Below are 22132 nucleotides of genomic sequence, written 5' to 3'. Positions count from 1 at the left end.
AAACGAGACTTGAGACATAGATTGATACAGGCATGATACACATTTAAAAAGTACTTGGATATGATAAAGGGAACTGGATAAGTACTTGAAAGGAAAAAAATTTGCAGGGCTACAGGGAAAGGGCGGGGGAGTGGGACTAGTTGGATTGCTCTTACATAGAGCCGGGGCAGACTCGATGGGCCAAATGGCCTCCTTCCATGCTGTAACCTTTCTATGATTCTACAACACAAGGAGAGGCCATTTGGTCCACAGTGCAGCTTTTGAAAGAGCTATCCGATTAGTCCCAAAGCCCTGCAAATGTTTCCCCTTCAAGTATCCGCCAAATAAAAAATGCACATGACTATTCCCCTTAGTAGAGAGGTCAATTACCAGGGGGGGTATAGATTTAAAGTAATTAGCAGAAGGATTAGAGGGAAGCCGAGGAAAAAAATTTTCACCCAGAGGGTGGTAGGGTTCTGGAACTCACTACCTGACAAGGTGGTGGAGGCAGAAACCCTCAACACATTTAAAAAGTACTTGGATTATGCACTTGAAATGCCCTACCGACCAAGTGCTGGTAAGTGGGATTAGACACAGACACCATGAGCCCAATGACCTCCTTCTGTGCCGTGAATGTCCCTATGTTCTATTCCTGTTATCTGAGATCAATGTCCAAATCGGATTAGAGCGAAGGTGCACCGCCTCAGCGCGGCTCCAGCTGCAAAGCTCTCGCCACAAAGCGGGAGGTTTCAACCCGTGCCCCGGCCAGCTCAAGCTGTCAATCACCGTGGTTGCCGAGGGACCGCCCTATCCCGGGCTGACGTCACTGGCGCCACGATCCGTACATTCTAAGGAGAGGGACAGCGAGCGCGAGCGACGGACCGGGCGGGCGGACCGAGCACTGTGTGGGCACCCAGACACCATGGAGCGGGAGCGGCAGCGGCGCTGGGAGGAGGACAGCGCCAGCAGGGAGAATGGCCTCGCCGTTAGCAAGAGTAACGGCAGAACCCCCCAGGTAACCCCGGCACATGCATTCGCTGGTTGGGAGTCCCTGACTGGTGCAACAAGGACGCTTTGGCTTAACTTTCCGTTTGAGGGGTTTTGCTAAAATTAAAATTAGTTGACAGTGGCCAGGTCAGCATTAATCTGGATTAGATTCCCTTAAAAAGGGTGTTATGAAACGAGGCGAATGCATCAGAAGTTTAAATGATTCGAATCGCTGTGGTCCCAGCCATGTGGTTAAATTTTAAGCAATATTATTACAATCTCTTGTTTGTTGTGTGTAAAGTGAAACGTAGCTAACTGCCCAAAACGGGCATACCGAATATGAAAACGTAAAACTGCCGCCCAACATATGTGTTTACTGCTTTAAATTCGGTGAGTATTAAACTGTCAGACATGAGGTTGGAGGGCTGCTATCGCACTGCGCCCTGGGACTTGTAGTGTTGTTGGTTTCTAAAGGAATGAATGGAAATGATCTCTTAACTGTCAGTGTGCTTGAGATGTGTCAAACATTGCGCTACCAGTAGACTGCCAGTACACGAGTAAATTAATGGAGTCCTGTGCTTTTTATTGTGTGAGAACACTGGACTGTCGTTCTTCCAGATTGTATTTGTTTTCTGTAAATGCTAGTGCACCCCCCCCCCTCGACTCCAGTCATATTTGCAAACATTCAAATCAGTTGTAATATGAGGGTAACAGTGAGTGTGGAAATAAGACACGACAGGCATCAGGTGAACCAGAACACACAACTGCGGTTTGATGAGCATACCAGTGCCATGTGCAAAATAGCAATCCTGATAATTTAGCATTAATTAAAACATTTTAACAACAATGTTGCTCTGATGGTGCAGTGGGTGTGGTACTAGGATTTACAGACCAGGAAGATCTTAAAATTGATTCCTTGTCTGTGCTACATTAGTTGAGCACATTCAAGGTTAGTGATGCAAATGATAAAGCTGGCTTTCTTTGAACTTGGGCTGAGGATGGGGCAAAACAGCCAACATTCACATGTTGCTCATGATTGCTATCCAATTACTTCTGTTGGTATAAGTACTGACTTAGAGAGCAACTGGTCCCTCAAACAATATAGGGAGCTAAAATAAATTGCATTGTTTTGGGCACACTTGTTGTGGATTGCCTGGGCCCTTGCTTGGTGTTGAGGTCCATTCAAAGGGGAGGGGGGATCATCTGGTTTGGGTGCAAACTGCAGGTTTGGTGACACAGTTTGACATTTGTGCCTAAACCTGATTTAAATTTAATGCCCAAATACAAGCCAGAAACTGGCATTCATAGAGTAGCATCTGCACCTGTCATCAGTCAGTGCAAATCACAGAAATTACTTCAGTCCCACTGTGGTGGAGAGGATCTTGGTCAGAAGTCACCAAATCAATCTCCTGTTGACAACTTCCTTGTTGATTTTATTTCCTTTTTTTCTCTCTTTTGCGGGTCTCCCCTCCCCCCCCCCCCCCCCCCAATCCCATATTTCAGTCTGGGAAATGTTTAGTTCTTGCCTGTTGTTTACAATACATTTTGCTTCCTGTTAAAGTGAACAAGTGCGGGAAGTGGACCAAAAAGGTAAGTAAACTTTTATTGCAAATGGTTTCCACTAGGAGGAGGCGCGGTCCTCTGGCACCCACAGGGAAACCCAGGGCCCCCGGACTTCCCTCCCCCGATCACAATAACTGTCGGGGACCGGCCTCCTGCCCGCCCGCCTGCTTAATGTCATTGACGCTGGGTTCGGGCCTGGAATAGTTAATTGAGGACAGGGAATTAAAATGGTTCGCGCCTCGCGACGGTAAGCCGGGGCGAGCCTGACGATCGCCTTGTCGGCCCTGGTTGAAATTGGGGCTTGAGAAAGGTATTTCTACCCATTTGCCAAGCTGGGGACTAAGAAATAGCCAAAATTGAAGGGGAAGGAAATGCCACATGCAGACTTGATGCTACAGCTAACTGGTTCTGTCACTGGCTGTGTCAGCCCTAAGGTAACTTGCTGTTAGCAGCAAGTGACACAGTTCTACATCTGACTGTCTGCTGACCTGGACCCTGTGAAGAAACTTGTCCACAGCCGTTGCCAGGTAAGTGCAACAGTGCCAGTAAGTATGGTGCACCTAGGTGGATATGGCCAATTAGGCTTTGCTGGCTGATAATCACCCTGGCATGCTGCCTTTCTTGTATCATGATATGCTGTGAACGGGCAGAACCATATCTCATAATGGTTATTCAATTCACACATATCTGTGCCATCAGGCCTGTTGCCACAACCTACCTTCAAAGCGGGAGCCTCTGCATGCTCTAGTCATCTGCCAAAGTGAGGTCGGGTCATCTCAGTCTTCAGATGCGGGTGTACAGGTACTGGCAGGGGGGCACATAGCACCTCTAGTGCATCCCTTGTTTGGTCCCAGCACCTTAGATAAGGGGATTCTCATTGCTGGGGACAAATAATAAATTGAAATAATTGGCACAAAGGCTGAGTGCCAAGGGGGAAAAAAAATATAAAAGCTGATCAGAAATTACCTCAAAATTGCTGCAAGAATCTTTCTGGCCCTTTGAATGTACTTGCCTATACTCCTCAGCACCCAGTTATATTGGCCGTTGATTTCACTTGCTGTTCAATTGCTGTCAAGGGAGCAATAGACATGGGAGGTGTCAGAATGTACTCCCACATCATTTAAATATGACTACAAAGCATCCATCTGTTTCATGTGCAAGCTTCCTTCAACTGATCCACTGGACATATACATCATGCATTAAAAGGAAAACCTGCAGTTACGAGTCTCCACTTTTATTTCCTGTCCCTAATGCCCAGGAACTGGGACAGGAAAATTGGCCCCATCTTGAATTAATTATGAGATTAAAACCAAGCAAGTTTTGGCTTAGTACCCCCTTCGTGAAACCACAATTACACCCAAAGAAGTTTTACTTCTTTCTGTCTCTCTGGGTCTGTAAGAAGTTGGTTGTTTCATTCGAAATATGAATAACCCCAAATTTTATAATTCTGTGTTAAAAGCATGTTATGCCTAGGGAAAGGACGTTCACATGTAGTAAATATCTTTGTTTATAATTGAAATTTTAAGTTAGTCAAATTCTTTACTAAATGTCTGCAAAATAATTATTTTAATTGATGTTGCTAAAATGGTTTAAAGTACCAATATACATTGACAAATCAGAATAATTATGTGGAGTATTCCTTCAACCTAAATCACTAACAAAGATATTGGGAAAGGGTTCAGTTTAAATATTTCAGCTTCTCCAGAGGAGTTTTACAACACAGTGATTATGATTCAATAAGCAAAAGTCCTTTCTTTTCAAATACAGTCTTTTTGTAATCCTAACCTCTTCCGGCAGTGAACCCACCTCAGGAAAATACAGCCCTCAAATTTGAATTGAAATTCAACTTCCCTAACAATCTGTGTGTCAGTGGTTTTCTGAACATGAATATAACAAGTGCTATGTAGCTTGCATCTACTTTCTATGCTATTAATTATAGTAATTTTTTTTTAAAATGAGTATTAAAGTAACATTTCAAAGAGCCCAACAAAACGTTATGGGGGCGAATTTCCTTGATTCTTCACTGCCGTAACTTCGGGGTTTCCACCAAAGTTATAGGGGCGGAGCGGGAGAAGCCCCACGGAAATCTTTCTAAATTACATGTAGCATTGCTACTTAACGTTAGGTTGAGACTTCTGTTTCCTACAGTTAATCAAAATTTGTTGCCAACCATGTAGCTTTGAACAGCTTCTCATTTAGAAGTTATCCTATGGAGTATTTTGAAAATGTTAAATACATTTTCTGATTCTGGCTTTCATTTGGCAGGGGAGCCAATCATTACAGCTAGTTCTCAGCCAATGAATATCTTTTTTTCCTTAAAAAACTTGCTGCCATCTCTAAAATAAACATTCAGAAGCTGGAAGAAAGTCTGTAAATTGAAGGTTTAAAACATAATTTCTTAAGGTCGGGGGTATAAGGAAGGTAGGATAGGTTAGATCGGAAAAATGTTGTATAATTCAAGCTTGCGGAAATAAAAATAAAGCAGGGAGAAATTAGAAAAATGGAATGATAGGGCATTAACATAGTTTTTCATTGTAAGTTTGACAGTATTATTTTGAAATTTACAGATGATGCCAAGCCATATTGCCAGGCATCTAGGGTAAGGGAGATTGATACAATCTCATGGTAGTGTGATATAGTGCTACGGTGATTTGGCATTCTTAACACAGTTTGGCATAGAGTGCTAGTACATAAGTTTGTGTTCACGATTGTTCATGATGATTACCTCAGTCATGGGGAGAGGCCGAGCATAGGCCAGGTACTTTCTCATAAGAAGGAAATAGAGGGCTAGTTGCCCCTGGCTGTTCTAATGAATGTCTTAGCAAGCCATCAGTCTAGTAATGTCAGAGATCTGGGAGCAGGTCTTCTACATTGTCTTCTCGGAAAGATGAATGCTGTGGAAAGGCGTTAAAGAAATGAAGGAGACATCCTGTATCGTCTTATCACGTCTCTCAAACGTCTCAAAGCACTTCACATCGAATGGATTCCCTTGCACAATTATTGTTACGTGAAAAAATGGCAGCCAATTTGTGCACAGCCAGGTCCCACAAACAGCAATGAGATGGATGACCAATTAATTTGATTTTGATAGTGGTGGCTGAGGGCAGAATGTTGGCTGAGGGCAGAATTCCCTGCTCTTAGAGTAATGGCATTGGTTCTTTAATGTCAACCTGAATCACTGGACCAGGCCTTGGTTTAATCTCTAAAAAATGGCATCTCCGACAATACAGCACTCCCTCAGTACTGCACTGAAGTATCAACCTAGATAATCTACTAAATCCTGGAATGGAGTTTAAACCAACAACTCTTCAATTTGAAGGCAAGAATACTGCCAATTGACCCAAGCTGACGTTTATTAAATATTTTATGGTTTAAAAAAAATCTTTTGCACTGATGTCTCTGGAGTTCTAGTTTCCCAGAAGAAAAATATCCATCTTATTAAACTAGTAGTGAAAGAGTTTCTGCTTTCGGTGCAATCAGCATTTGGACACAAATTGTGCCTGCGGGGTTACAGTCCAAGTTTCCGCTAAAATGTATTAACATAATCACAAACGTAAAATCTTCCATGAATCCGTGCAATCCGGCAGCTTAACAGAGTGTAATCGTTTACTTTTTTTTCTTTGCAATAAAAAATATTCCTTGATATATTTAAGAGTGGTAACCTGGTGCAGTTTTATTAATACAGCTGAAAATGGGTTTATCACAAAAAATAAACATATAAGTGTCTAGTCCTCCACCAGTGAGTAACCTGATTTTAAATCACTGAAAATGACTTGAAAAAACTATACTGAAGCATTTACTACTTTCATTGGTGTACGCTAGTCAGTTCCTTAGTATGTAAGGAGTCTTACAACACCAGGTTATAGTCCAACAGTTTTATTTGAAATCACAAGCTTTCGGAGGCTTCCTCCTTCGTCAGGTGACACACTCACTTGACGAAGGAGGAAGCCTCCAAAAGCTTGTGATTTTCAAATAAAACTGTTGGACTATAACCTGGTGTTGTAAGACTCCTTACATTTGTCCACCAGTCCATCACCGGCATCTCCACATCATAGTTCCTTGGTATGTTAAACGTTTTTAAATATTTAAAACATGCCTACTAGTGCCTGTGCACCTAAGAAAATGAAATTAATTTGAAGACCCTTATCGAGCAGGTGCAATGGGCAGAAACTAGCCTTCCTCATTATTTCGTTCGGGTGGGCGGGGCCGGCTTCAGCGAGATGATTTTTGAGTCAGCACAAAAGATTGCGGAAACTCGGATTACACTGGACGTAATTTACTCCCAGTGTAAATTGAAATTCTGCGATGTTTTGCGCTGATTCGGCCCGATTGCGTTGAAAAAGCCAACGCAATCTAGCAGAAACTTTACCTCATAGTGTTTTTCCTGCACCAGCAGTTGGCATTGATACAGACCACAATAGATGCATAGTGACTGCAGGCGAGAAGAATCTGGGTCGAACTATGCGTGCCAGTTTTGAATACCATCAGTACTTTCACATAAGTGAAAGTAAATAGGAGGTTATGTGTTCTAGGAAGAGTACAAAAATGTTGCACTCTTGCGTGTGGGATTCACTAAAATTAGTTAAGAAAAATTCAAACCACACAGGAATTCCACTGGGGGAGGTTGCACATCTGATTAATTTGTTCCCCTGGGTCCTCGTTGCTTCCATGCTTCCAGTTAGATGCAGATGTATAATATGTTGGAACTTGGGCTAAAGGAATTAATTATATATTTTCTGCCACATACTAGTGTATTGTAAGGATGTGGAAGTCTTCCGGGCTTCCTTCTGTCAGGATGCTCCATTCCTGTTTTAAGCTGGGTTTTAATGTAAATTTTTCTTTTCACTGTGTACAGCATCAAATAGGACATAATGGGAGATATAATGCATTGCATATAGATTTTGCAGGTTAATATTGAAACCTAGTAATGGTTATAGAAAAAGCCTGAATTGTGGTATTAAACAGTAGGGGAAATCACCAAATCAAACTGGGCTGATCTTGCGGGATACCCACAGTTGGTATTACAAATTTGGGTCTGATGTAAGTTCCTCCTTGGGTTCAGTGGCCTAAGCATCTTACTTTTATGGCAGTTGACTCATACTGCTGTATATTTACTCGGCTGATAGCGTAACCTTGGGGTGGGGTGGGGGGGACAATAATACACCTGGATTGGACTGTCATATCTTTCCTACACGTGCTTATTCACTCTCCCCGAAGGCAGACTGAGCAAACACTTGGTGAGATGAGGCCTGATATGAATCTGCTTTATTTCACAGCAACCGCCTTGGGACTTTTTAGTACATTAAAGGCGCTATATAAATGCAAGTTGTTGTTGTAAGGTGAACATACAGAATAGCTGTTATGATCAGATTCAATTATTCAAATAATACAACTTAATTTTGCATAAATGCCAAATAAAGAAAATGTCTTACTTCCCCACATCAGTAGATCTTCTTACTTGATTTAAACAAGATGACTTCTAACTGTTCTCTTGCATTTCTCACCTCTTGCTCTTTGTGAAAGCCTTCGCAGGAATCTCTTCTGGCTCTTTGTCTTGCACTTATCTGAGTTTCGGTTTCCTCAAAAAAAAAACTGACAAAAATTAGTAGTGAAAATAACATGTAGCACACAGCAAAATAAAAATGGTGTTTCTTTGATATTCTCAAAATGCAGCAGGTCCCTTTAAATGCTAACCTATTGTCAGCTCAATAAGTGCCATCACCTGTTTTATATGGGTTAACTCAGCATACAAGGCATTGCTGATGAGAATCACAGTAAGTTGCACATCTGCTAATATATGAATCCAAATATAATACATCAGTTTATTAAAATGAAGCTTTCATCTGTTTTCTGCAGTAGTTCCTTAGGCCCATATTAAGACCTGACCAGAAGCTTGTGCACAGATCTAACTGGGTGGGGATTCAGTGAGATCGGTCTCCAAGCTTCCCTTCCTCCACATCATTTCTACTTTGATACCACCAGCAATGGCAACCAGAAAATATACCCTAGTATTTTACTTACTGAGTGCAATCATGAAAAACTTGGAGAAAATGCATACTGTTGACAATAGCAAATATAAAAGGAAACATAAAATCATGTTTAGAAAACCAAACATTGTATAATTTACTTTGCACTAAAGCGAGTTATACACACGCTTATAGGAAGGAAAAGGGAACAGAGGGATACTTTTAGTACTTTAGTGCTTGCAGCACTTTACGTATCAGAAATTGGCACAGTTTGATAATGCCCTTGAAGAGTATGAAGTTGCAGCACTCTGTTTCAATGTTAAGTGCCTGGTATAGTAATGTATTCAGGTGAGCATATAAGCCTCCTCCGACTCTAATTGCTTCTTCCAACCCTGCCCTTGTATCCCTCTGTTCCCTTTTCCTTCCTATAAGCATCATGCCTCCTGTTAAATGCAGCAATGCTGCCTACTTCAACCATTCCATTGGCAGCGAGTTTCACATTTTTACCACCCTATAAATAAACTCCTCCTAAATTCTTTAGTTGATCTGTTAGTGGTGATTTTATATTTATATCCCCTTGTTCTGGACTCACCCCAAGTGGAAACAGTTTCTCAACATCGACCCTATGTTGTCAGACCAGGTATTGAGCACCCTATCTTTAATGCAGCATTGATGTGTTGCAGAAGATTCACTGAAGTGTGATCAGGATGAACATGGGACTTGGCGTTCTAAAATATGTGGATAGACTCTCCAAGCTGAACTTGTCTTCAGTGAAGAAAAGAAGTTGAAGAAAGACATGATCCAGCTCTTTAAAATGCTGAAACATATAATTGATGTAGATGTAAGCAGGCTATTTGATTTATACTTTAAGCACAGAACTAGAAGACATGGTTTAAAACTAAGCCTGAAGTGAAACTGGAGGGTAGAAGAAATGTTTGATTGGGAATTAATTGATGGTTATAAGGATCATGTACTATGAGGTGATAACAGGATTTAATGGTTCCTGTGCTGCTGGGCCATGTGAGGGTTGCGTTTTCTTCTTTCTCTTGTGCTCCCCAAACAAGATTTTTACAGAGGCTGCAGCTTGGTCCGTTCTCCTGGAAGGTTTATGAAAACGAAGCCACTTTGTCTGACGGGGTTTCGAGAGCTCCGTGTCAGTAAATGTTTCGCATTTTCTTTAAAGCGACAGAGATTAGATCTTGTCAATGAAAAGTCTATAGTCTCCTCTTACAACAAAATGTGCTGCATGATACAAATAGTGAATGTTCCAAAGGTATAGGGAGTGCAGTGTTGAAACATATCATGTTTATTCTGTCTTGTAGAGGAGACCAAAACTAGAGGCCATAAATATAAGATAGTCACCAATAAATCCAATAGGAAATTCAGGAGAAACTTCTTTACCCAGAATGGTAAGAACATGGAACTCGCTACAAGGGGTAGTGGTGAATAGTATAGATGCATTTAACGGGAAGCTAGATAAGCACATGAGGGAGAAAGGAGCAGAAGGATATACTGATAGGGTTAGATGAAGAGGGGAGGGAGAAAACTCGTGTGGAGCATAAACGCCGGCATAGACCAGTTGGGTTGAATGGCCTGTTTCTGTGCTATAGACTCTGTCATTCTATGTAATGTATAATGATGCCTTCACAGCTTTTATCTTGTATGTGGTAAGGCTTCTGTATTTGGCTAATGCTCACCATAATTGGAGGTTTTAGTCAAGTGTTTCTGCATGTTCTGCAGTATGCAAAGTACAAAGATTTTGTCTTTTTAGGCAAAGTCTCTATTTCTGTATGTCGTGGCTATCATTTTAGCATTCTGTCCATTTTCATTTAAAGGTAGGTTGTCTTCAAAAAATCTCCTAGGTTTGAAAGGAAATGAACAATCTTCTTGTATCCATAGACAGCTAGAGCATCTACATATAAATGGGGCTGCTGCTTTGTCCAACCTGAACTATTTTTACAAGATTCCCTATCATACAATTTATTTTCAAAATCTGTACAATTTTTCTAAGTTATTTCAATAACTTTCAATCTAAACTGTCCATGTCAACTATAAATGATTATAGCAGGTATTGACTGAAAGGGTGCTGTACTCTATTAATAGCTATGCTTTGAAATGCAGTTTGGTACTATTGAATGATTTTTTTCGAAAGTGACTATTTCTTTGCTCATAAAATAAGGTTTCTTTTAAAATGAAGAGAGTTATGTAGATGTAAACAGGCTATCTGACTTGGACCATAGATCAGGGTAATTATTAAGAAATAAGGATGGGTATAAATTAAGATAGTCAGATACTCCAGGGGATACAATGATTTTTGTGCTGCTTGGAAAGGCATCCTATTGTTAATGTTACAAAATAATATGATTATGAATAGCATTAGCCTTGCTGGCAGGACCAGGGATATTCAAATCTCCCTGTTGGATATTTTTCAGTTCATGCACTGTGATACTGAAACCAATAATAAAGCACAGAAAGCCAGGAGTAGCTTTAGTTCTGCAATATTAGTTTAACTACAAAAATATAAAACCATTTTACATAATTAAAATATAAAAACATTTCTGCTTGCCCTGTCTTTCTCTGTCAATCCTTCCCCATTTTCTCTTTCTGTTTCATTACTTTTCTACATATGCTCATCCTTTTTTCCCTTTTTTTAAACTTTAGAGCCCTGTTTTTCTCCTTCCTCCTGACTGTTAGCACCCATTTTAGAGTAGAAGCAACTTCAGGAAAACTGGGCTTTCAGCGGTTAAATTGTGGCTTCAGGGGTTGGTTTTTCTGTTTATCAAATGCCCGCAGACTGTTGATTGACTTACTTGTGTCAAGCTCTTTGCCTCATCACTGAATCCGATCCTTCTCGGACGAAGAATTTAGTCCAAAGTGCAGTAAGGGTTATCAACATGAACAAGACGTGTAATTGTTTTTTTCTTTAGGTTTCATATTTGAGTATGCTAGCAAACATACCTGAGTTTTATTTTAATTTTTTTGTTTGATGTAGGTCTGTGACTTTGAAAAACATGCTTAAAAGTGGGCGTTTTGTAGAATATGATACGAATGGTTGATTGCTTGGGTTTAATGCACCATATAAACGTTGCAAACTAGTGTGGTTTGACGCAGGGCAAAGGAAGTGGTATAGACTTAAGTTACACAACTTGTTGGCAGTCTTCTATTCTCCTAAGGTGAGAGTGCTCCCTCCGCAACACTACTTTCTGGGTGTTGGGCATGTTTTTTTAAATTGTATGCACCTTAAATTTTTATGTAACATCTCTTGTGCACATTACGTACCAAATGCTAGATAAATATTATATATCACATTCAACAGATATGCGTCTTTGGTGTCCATCCTCTTAAATTTTCTTGTTTGCTTCACAAATACTGATGAATAATGAATGTAATCACTACTCAAAATGTAATAGTTCCTCATGTGTGAATGTATTTAGTGTTTGTTTCCACTCAGTATGGGGAGAGGACTGACGAGGAAACAATGGCCCTATGTTGTGAACACTGTACTCTTTCAATTTCACAGGACTCATAGGCCACAATTTTATCCACGAAGTCTAGGGGTGGGGCAGGCAAACAAAATTAGGGGTTTCCAGAGTGGGAAGGAATCCTGGCTCCAACCTGCCGAAAAACACGCACGATCCAGACCCATCTGGGTGCACGTGCGCTTCAGGAAGCCGGAAGTGGCAGGACAATATTTAAATCATCAATCAAGGTAGTTAAAGTCATTGGAATGGTGATTTCTATTTTTATTGATGCAGGGAAACTATTTCAACGCTGCCTCAACGTGTTTCTCTTGCTGTGTGAAGCATGCCATAGGAAACTCGGCAGGTTGCAGCCGGCAGCCATTTGGCCATTTAAATCTCTGTTTGACAGATGGGGATAAAAGGTGAGTTATTGCAGCAGGGCACTCAGTTCTCTCAGACAAACTTTTAGCTGGGAGTTCTTTGTGTTTAGACTGAGAATTCTTGGTTCACACTCAGAATTGTTCTGTTTGCACATATTTACCTACTTTTTGGACCCCTTAAAACTGACAACATCAAGATGGGGGAGCGCAAGGGCGTGGTACATCCGAAGAGGAGGCACGTCACCATCTGCGGCAGGCACGGCGTGCCACTTGCAGCTCCACAAGACAGGTGCGCCACAGGAACCTGCAGAAGAGGAGAGAGGGGAACAACAGAGGGCCCGATATCACAGGAGGCACTACCCTCATGAGAAGATCTACAGACAAAGGCTGAGCTTCCTGGACCTCTGAGGAGCAGTGCCTACGAAGGCTGAGAGTGAATCGCCAGGTGGTTGCAGACATCTGTTTGTTCCTTCATGCAGAGCTGCTCCCGGCTGGGCCTGGTTGCGTCGCATTGCCCGTGGCAGTTAAAGTCACCACTGCCCTCAACTACTTCGCCTCTGGACCTTTCCAGGGTGCCACCAGTGACATTGCCGGGGTCTCTGTCGTCTGCCCACAAGTGCATAAGACAGGTCACTGATGGTTTGTTTTGCAGGGCATCCAACTACGTCAACTTCACCATGGACGACCTCAGCCAGCCAGACTGAGAGGGCAGTGGGTTTCTACTCTCTGGCTGGCTTCCCACAGGTAAATGGTGCAACTGATTGCACACTCACTTGAGCCAGGACTGTTCATCAACAGAAAGGGATATCACTCCATCAACGCACAGCTTGTTTGCGACCACCAGAAAAGATTTCTTCACATGCGCGTGAGATTCCCTGGCAACTGCCATGATTCCTTCTTTTTGCGGGAATCTAACATCCCGGCCCTCTTCCATGCACCAAACAGACTTAAGGGCTGACTCCTCGGAGACCAGGGATACCCCATGCAGACGTGGCTCATGACACCTGTGAGAAACCCCATCAGTGAGGCACAGCGTCAATACAACAACTGTCACATCACCACCAGGTCTGTCGTTGAACATGCGATAGGACTGCTCAAGATGCGATTTCGGTGCCTGAGTCGATCTTGGGGAGCGCTTCAATACACACCAGCGAGGGTGGGTAGAATTATAGTCGTCAGTTGCGTCTTCCACAACATCGTGCAACAGAGAGAGTTACCGGTGAATGAGGCCCCATGCCCTCATCCACCATCCACATCTACCATCAACATCGAGGAGGAGGAGGAGGAGGATGGGCAACCCATCGGCAGACCAGCGGCTCACCTAGCTGCTCGTGATGCCAGGGAGTCACTAATATTTGACCGATTCTCATGAGGACATCTGCAATGTGAGGATAGTCCAGTTCTCAGACCACCTGGAACACCACCAACACCAAATCCCGCCCCACGCAAAACAGTCCTACAACTACACATCCACTGTAAACGGACCCACTGGGTGGCATCAAGTCTCGCTGTTGATAATAGCGCCCTTTCATATGCTTCATCACAAAAGGGACTGAAGAATGGGCAAGACCTGGCAGTAGTGGTGAGAATGCTAACATTTAATGTGAATTTAAAGAAAACCAAATATAAATGAAAAACAACAGTCTGTCAAGACACCCATGTCCTGACTGCTGAGTTCCTCTAGGCCTACTCCCTCTGAGTTTGGGAGCCTGTGAGGTCCCCTCCAAAGACTTGGCCACCTGAAGAGGAGGCAGCATTGCGGGTACTGGTTGAGAAGGGGGCAACGGGTGAGACATTTTGAGTGGAGTCCCTACTTCCATGTCCCTTTCACCATCATCCCTCTCTTGGGCCAGGGCCACATCACTCCTACCACTCTGCTGGACAACAGTTTGGAGGACATGTGTAATGCCTTGTAAGGCCAGTGCTAATGTATCTGCCTGCCTGTTTAAGGCAGCAGAATGTTGTTCACCCTGAGTCCGCACACCCGTTGTCAGGGCCTGAAGGGACTCATTTGTGAGCCATGCTTGAAGCTCAAGGGAGACTGCCATTCTCTCTCACAGATATTCCTGCACTTACCTGAGCCACCAGTCCACTAATGCTGGAGGTGGACTCCTCCATCCTTGCCGCTATTGTGGAGAGTGTGCGTGGCACCTCTTCGAATACCTCGCAACTGTGCTGCTGTCCCTCGATCATTCTCCTTTTTAAAAGCTGGCCCCCTTAGGGTTCAGCATCTGTGCCCAGCTAAGCAGAGCCTGGAGAGGAGTGCGCCCACCGACACAGACTTTCCGCAGCTGCCCCTTCCACCGATGTCTGCTCGTGCTTGCTTGTGTGTGGTGACTCACCAGGGGCCAACCCAACTAACTGACCACTAGGACCCACCGAGGTGTGAGTATCTGTGCTGGTGGATGGCTCACTAAGATGTGACGGTGCGCCCTCAGAGGCCGGGAACTCCTCTGAGGAATCGCCCTCTGTCACTTCAGTCGTCGAAGGGCCTGGAAGAGAACAGAAGGCAATATTAAGAATCATCACAGATGTTTCATGTTGCGATGAGCATACTGAGGTGATCAACGTGCCAGTCATTCTTAACATCAATGCATGTGTGTGATGAATGTTAAAGTTCTGTCACCAGACGTTTGTGGGGTGCCAGTCTCGGCACCGCCGAGGGACAGGCGCTCGACGGTGCGGCTGAGCTCCAGAGCCACCTCCTCCACCTCCGTGAGGACCACTGTTTGCCGTGGCCCCCCTCGAACCCTTGCTCTCTCCCGTGCATTCTGAGCTCTCTTCTCCTATAAGGGGAGAAAGTACAGATATGTGAGTGGTGAAGTGGCCAGCCAATGAATGCATTGCTTTGGGTGAGGATGACCATGAAAGAGATGCATCAGAGGGTGAGTATCAGACATCACATTGGATCAGGATTGAGGTGAGTGGTAGTGGTGAGGTCACAAATGGGGAGATGAGGAAGTGTTCAGGAAATGCCCGTAAGTTGACGATGAGCCTTAAGTGGTTGTGAGGAGTGATGTGCTGGAGTAGTCTTGGCAGAGCAGAATGATGTGAGGGGGTGGTGGTGGTGGGGTGATGTGCAGGAGAATCAGTAAGTGTATTCACTTTTGCTGACCTAGTTAGGTCATTGAAGCGTTTCCTACACTGGACCCAAGTGTGGGAGCTGTTACTCCTACTGGTGACCTCTTCTGCCACCTCGAGCCAGGCCTTCTTGATGGCAGAGGCAGGGCACTTCCTCCTGTCCGCCGGGTAAAATATTTCCCTCCTCCTCCTCACCCCGGCCAGCAGCACCTCAAGTGAAGCGTCACTGAATCGTGGAGCTGGCTTGTCCCTCTGCTGCTCCATTCTGCCCCGTTCCTCATTTGTCCAACAAAAGCCATTGATGCAATGGCCCTTTAAATACAAACACTCCAGCTGACAGCAGGTCATGCAGGTGCGCAGTCTGCCCGCTGTTCAGCTTTTAGACAGCAAACCCAAAAGCCAAGTTAAGGGCCATCAATTAAGTCTCAATCGCGTGGGGAAAGTTAGGGATTTTTTTCGGGTTTCCCGCGCTCCGATTGACACCCAGCCCCCCCCCCACCCCCACCTTTGATGGCATATTAAAATCATGCCCATTGTCTCAAGATCACTGTTAAAAATACATAAATCTGGCTTTGACATTCTGCATTGTATGGGATGGGGACCTTTTAAAATCAATAAAGCCAGCATTGGAATAAATAAAATACCCCATATAGATTTGAACTTCATGCCTGTAATAGTTAAATTCTCACAAGTTTCAGCTGAGCTCTGCTCTGATGTCCATCTAATCTAATAAAACAGAGAGCACAAAAACTCAGATTTTCCCACTTCCCTTTCCACTCATGTCAACCAAATCAGAAACAAGATTGCAGAAGTGTTGGATTTCTACATCGTGACCTAGGCGTGTGAGTGAGCTTTCATTATTAGTAGTTTGAATCTGATGATTGGTTCTATTATTTCAATGCGTATATGTTTGCTCTATGTACGATTGTGTCATTTCCTTTTTTTATTTATATATTCTTATAATTTGTTTGAGAGATGTTTACGGCAAAAACATCATCAGTGCACTACACGCTAGTCAGCACTTGCACTGCTTCTGACCGCACTCAATCCACTACACACTAGTCAGCACTTGCACTGCTTCTGACCGCACTCAATCCAAGGCGCAAGAAAATATCGTGCAGCACTGAACCTGGACAGCTGACACGCCAGGCTTCTGGGTTTGCAATTTTTAAATACTATTTGCTCACACAAACAGAAATCCTAGTGCAATGTAACAAAGCTACAATGATGTCAGGAGTAGTTTCATAACTTGACAACCATATGCTACAAAATAGACTATTTTAAGGAGAAAATTGAATGATTGATTTTCTCACTTGTTGTTTCTTTCCCCCCCGCACCCCCCATTAGCTCTCACCTATGCTAACTATTCTGTACCTCTTCTAAGTTTTTGTTTTTCTAAAATACTTACCTGTATACCTTTGACTCCTGGGCACCACAGTTCAATTGGTGGGGACCAGCATGAGAGATTGGGAGAGGAACTGGTCTCTGGCCTTTTTTACACATCTTAGGCATTCAAGCACCCAAATATGACTCGAGGAAGATCAGAACCTTTAAGGGTGCATTTACATGCAGTTACAGAGCTGTTTCCTAACAACTAGAAATTGAGAGAAGGGAGGGGAAAATCCTTGCTCTTTCAGCATTTGTCAGGTGGGCTCACAAAGTGTCCAAGGGGTTTCAACAGATCATGGGAGCTGTGACACTGCACTAGATTTATGTTCCCTGCAGTCAGCCAAAGCAGTATGAGACTACTCCCTCCAGGGAGTCTCGTTCCAGTTCATTCCGGAATCAGGTCAGGCCCTGACTCCGGATTTACGCTGCCAATTTAGCAAACTAGTGAAGCGGAAATCACTGCATCAATGCTAAACAAACAGTGTAAATTCACCCCTCTGTCAAAGAAAAATTACTAGGCAAGGATGCAGTGCCCATGCTGTTTTCTGCAGGTGGTCAGTCATCCTTGCATGCCCATTTGAAAATTCTCATTCACGTCATAAGGTATATTCTTAATACTAGAATTTTTCACTCCGGAATTATCTAAACCTTTTAATTACTGCCTGCCTAAATATCTGTCACTGTATGGGATTTTTGGCTTTAATTGCCTATGACTCTTGACTTTTTAATGTCTATCTCCCTCTTCACAGAGAACCTTCTACCAAGAATAATATAGGGCTTGCATTTTTCAAAGTGTATAAAAGATAGTTGTGGGCTATCAGAGGATATAAATCTGACCAATCTAGTTTTTATTTTATCAGAAAAGGCTCAAGGAACTTCATTCCACAAAATGTATAAAGGCGAGTTTGAACAAATTTGTATATTTTAACAATTTGTGGAACGACACTCTTAATTCCTTCTCAAAAATTTGAGCTTGAGCACATTTGCGCATGAACAACAACTTGGATTTGTATAGAACCTTTAATGTAGAAAAACTTCCCACGGCAGTTCAGAGGCGTGAGCAAAATGTGCTAAAGGTGGACAGAGACGGTTATGGGGAGATTTGTTTGAGATGTTCAAAATCATGAATGCTTTTGACAGAATAAATAAAGAGAAACTGTTTCCAGTGGCAGAAGGGTCGGTAACCAGAGGACACAGATTTAAGATGATCGGCAAAAGAGCCAGAGGTGACATGAGGAAACATTTTTTTGCGCAGCGAGTTGTAATGATCTGGAATGCACTGCCTGAAAGGGTAGTGGAATCAGATTTGATAGTAACTTTCAAAATGGAATTAGATAAATACTTGAAGGGAAAAAAATTACAAGGCTATAGGGAAAGAGTAGGAGAATGGGACTAATTGAATTTTTTTTTATTCGTTCATGGGATGTGGGCGTCGCTGGCGAGGCCGGCATTTATTGCCCTCGAGAAGGTGCCCTCGAGAAGCTGGCACAGGCACGATGGGCCGAATGGCTTCCTCCTGTGCTGTAATTATTATGATATTGGAGGGATGACCAAAAGCTTGGTTAAAGAGGCAGACTTTAAGCAGGGTCTTAAAGGAGAAGAGAGAAGTGGAGAGGTTTAGGGAGGTAATTCCAGAGCATGGGACCTAGGTGGGTGAAGGTAAGCTGCCAGTGGTGAGGTGAAGGGAGGGGATTGCACAAGAAACCAGAGTTGGAAAAACAGAGAGTTTGGAGAGGTGTAGAGTTAGAGGAGATTATGGAGATTGAGAGAGGGGCAGTTGAGGCCATGGAGTGACTCAAACACAAGGACAAGAATCTTAAAATTAAGATGCTGGGGAACCAGCAGTCACTAGGTCATTAAGGGTGGGGTGATTGAGTAGGACTTGATATGTGATATCAGAAGTTTGAACAAGGTGGAGGATGAGAGGTGAGGAAAAGAGAACATTGGAGTAATCAAGTCTGGTGGGGACAAAGGCATATATAAGAGTTTCAGCCTGAGGTAGGGATGGGGGTGTGCACTGTTAGAGATGAAAGTAATGGGTCTTTGTGATGAAGAGGATATGGAGTTGGAAACTCAGCAGGATGCTTTGGTTACGAAAAAGCTAGTTCAACCTGATGGTGTTTGGGTAGGGGATCAAGTCAGTGGTGAGGGATTGAAGTTTGAACTGAAGAAAATGGCTTCAGTTTTCCCAAAGTTTAGCTGGAAGAAGTGTTCAATATTGTAAAGTCTGTTCTTGCTGGATAATCAACATAATACAGTAAAGACATGAGACTAGTAGATTGCCTACTTGCACCTCTATAACATCACCTGTCTTTGCCCCTGCCTCAGCCCATCTGCTGCCGAAATCCTCATCCAAGCCTTTGTCCCCTCCAGACTTGGCTATTCCAGTGCTGTCCTGGCCATCCTCCTATCCTCCACGCTCTGTAAACTCATCCAAAACTCTGCTGTCCATAATCCTATCTCGCACCAAGTCCTACTCACCCATCACTCACTGTATGCTCGCTGGCCTACATTGGCTCACCATCTGCTAATGCTTCATTTAAAATTCTTATCCACATGTTTACCTCCTTTCATAGCGGCTCCCCTCCCTATCTGTGTAACCTTCTCCATCTTTACAACCCTATGAGAGCTCTGCGTTTTTAAAAAGATTGTTAATGTATTTGCATGTAATGTACCTGACTATTACTTTCTCATTGACCCCGATTTTAAAGGGGGGGGGGGGGGCGAGAATAGTGTGCGCGAGCCCCAAAGCGGGCGCGCTCTCTGAATCTGGGGATGTGGAGGCCCTGCCGATCTTAAGCAGGACCTCATTAAAGGAACAGATCCATTACCTGACCTGCGGGTGCGGAGCAGGAATTTGGCAGTAGAAGGCTGCAGCCGGGGACCCGTGGGGACAGTACGGAACTCACTCTGACTCTAAATTAAGATTACGTCACGACGCTGATGATGTCGTCAGGCCTCAACTGTTGAATGTTAAAGTAGGTCCCCACCTGCCTGTAGTGGGAGCATCGTCGATGCCATGAGTCACTGTCATTAAAATTACGGCGGCCGGGAGTGCGGCGGGTTGGAGCCGGGAGCTAGAATTTTCAAATTTTATCCCCTCGCCTAATCCTTTCCTGCCTGTTGGTGTGTGTGTTTTTGGGGGGGTAAATATCCAGGCCATTATCCTCTGTAAATGAGGCTTTCACTTTATAAAAATATTTTTGGCAAGTAAAGAATTAAAAGTATGAATTTATTATGAAGCATGCAACATGTTCTAATTATCGTGTGCATGCTTTTTTAGAGGATGAGGTGAAGTTAATTTTTTTTCCGCCAGAGAGGGGAAGGGAAGGAGAATATTTAATGCAGGGTGGCAAGTGGTATTTAACAATACAAACTGTGCACCCAAATATGCTATCCAAGGTCTAAGAATTTCTATTGAGATAAAAAGGGAAAAAAATCTGAAATAATAGAAAATGTAAAATAAAGGATCATACTCGAAACATGAATCTTCCTTTGTCATTTAGATGCTGATCACTGCTGTCCATTTCCAGCATTTCATGATTTTGTCAAAGGATTTCTGGTGTTAGTTACTACTTCACTGTAACATGTTTACTTGAACTTTTTTTTAAAAAATTAATTAATCCCGTTTAGTGTCGTATTTTAATTCTATCTTCCCTCCCACCTCCCACATTGCTCTTGACAATCTCAATGGCATCCCGAAGAATGCCAGATTTCTGCTGACATTTTCTGCATCTAATATAGAAATGTGTTTTTTCTACATTTTATATCAACGTCAATAAATAAGTTTATTTCAACGTATTGAAGAATTAAAAACTGACATTTCGCCAACCATATTTGTTAGGTTAACATACCTTACAGCACTATTTAATGACAATCATATCCATATGTGTGGGTAGTTTCAAATGCTGTTAGATAAGAGAGGTGTGATACATTGTTAATTGCCACAACCAACACTGGTTCTATTACTACAACTCAAAGTGAATTATGATGAACTGTGCTACTTATTTTGATCATTTGTTGTTGAAATCAAATTTTTTAAAAACTTCTGATTCTTGGTACCAAGATATTCCACAAAAAAAGGTATGATAGATGACTGAGTAAATAATGAGAACGCGTATAGTTTGAATAGGATTTCCAGTGCGTGTGGCAAAATGGCAAGTACTATTTTCCTTTCTCCTTTAATAGGTTCAAGTGGATGAAGAAGAAAGTGCTGTGGAAAGCTCCGTTGATGACTGCAAAAAAATGGGGACACTCTTTGGGGAGCTGAACAAATGTCTGCTCAGTATAGGCTTCTCACGGATGCAATTGGGGACTCGTGTTGTGGAGCCGGTTGTAATGGTTTTCTTTTGGGTGATGTTGGGTTTCCTTGGATTACAAGCTTTAACTTTAGTAGGAGCTCTCTGCCTTGTTATTATTTTCATCCAAGAATAAAAGGTTACAGCAGAATGTATATGAAATCCAGTTTTCTACTTTGTATATGTTATATAATTATGTTCAAAATTTTGTATTGATGTGTATGTGTATATTTATAAATATATGCAATAGTGTAAAATGCCACTGTGCAAATACCCATATAAATTTTTAACTATTGCTATTTACCAACTTTTTTAGCTTTTTTAATCTCCTTTGCAAAAAATGATTGTACTATATATACATATACAATATTTACAAGGCTTTGGCTGAAATGCAGTATTTTTATTGAACATATTTCATTTTTGAGGCACAAGACTACAGATGTCTCAAATAATCTTTTATTCAGAGAAGCTCAGGGCATGAAGTATAAGATAAATGTTTGCTATGTTATTTACAGGTAAAAATCTTGTTAATTATTGTAAAGTTATTTTTACTCTAAACATTTTAAGCAAAAGGTTTGCATAAGTATCAGATTTATCTTTGCATCATTCTGTATAGTCTTGAAATGTGTTTTTCTCGAGCCAATTTTGATTTCATCAGTACTCCTGAACCTGCTTCACAATACATGGATATTTAAAATAAAACATTTTGTAAAAAAAAAAGTGCAACACTATTTATTGTACACAATGATTTATTTTATTTTTCCTTAGATCTTTCCTGTTTCTACTGGACCATAACCCATTTTGATTTACCAACGTAGAGGAGGGGAGAAATCTGTGTATAGGGAGGGAAGAAAGTACATCAGGAAGCAATGCCATAACAGCAGTATAAATGAGGCTATATAGGATAAAGGCTAAAAAGTTTAGTAATGGAAAATTGTAACAGAGTAACAGTTTCAGGCAGGAGATGACCTTCGGTCTACTCTAGCCCACCTATCCACAGTACTCTCTTGATACATTTCTAGTAACCC

The 22132-nt window shown here is 42.4% G+C and overlaps 1 protein-coding gene across 1 annotated transcript; it reads left to right on the top strand.

Annotated features, from left to right (window-relative positions):
* The first annotated feature begins 523 nt into the window (after positions 1-523).
* fam241a (family with sequence similarity 241 member A) lies at positions 524-21801 on the top strand. Its single transcript, XM_067980905.1, has 2 exons — positions 524-994; positions 20995-21801. Exons 1-2 carry the CDS (start codon positions 524-526, stop codon positions 21238-21240), a joined length of 717 nt encoding a protein of 238 aa, XP_067837006.1. The 3' UTR covers positions 21241-21801.
* The last annotated feature ends 331 nt before the right edge of the window (positions 21802-22132 follow it).

The sequence above is a fragment of the Heptranchias perlo genome, chromosome 1 (assembly GCF_035084215.1).
Source record: "Heptranchias perlo isolate sHepPer1 chromosome 1, sHepPer1.hap1, whole genome shotgun sequence".
Lineage (NCBI taxonomy): Eukaryota > Metazoa > Chordata > Chondrichthyes > Hexanchiformes > Hexanchidae > Heptranchias > Heptranchias perlo.
The sequence above is the reverse complement of the archived record's forward strand: the minus strand, read 5'-3'. Positions and strand labels throughout refer to the sequence as shown.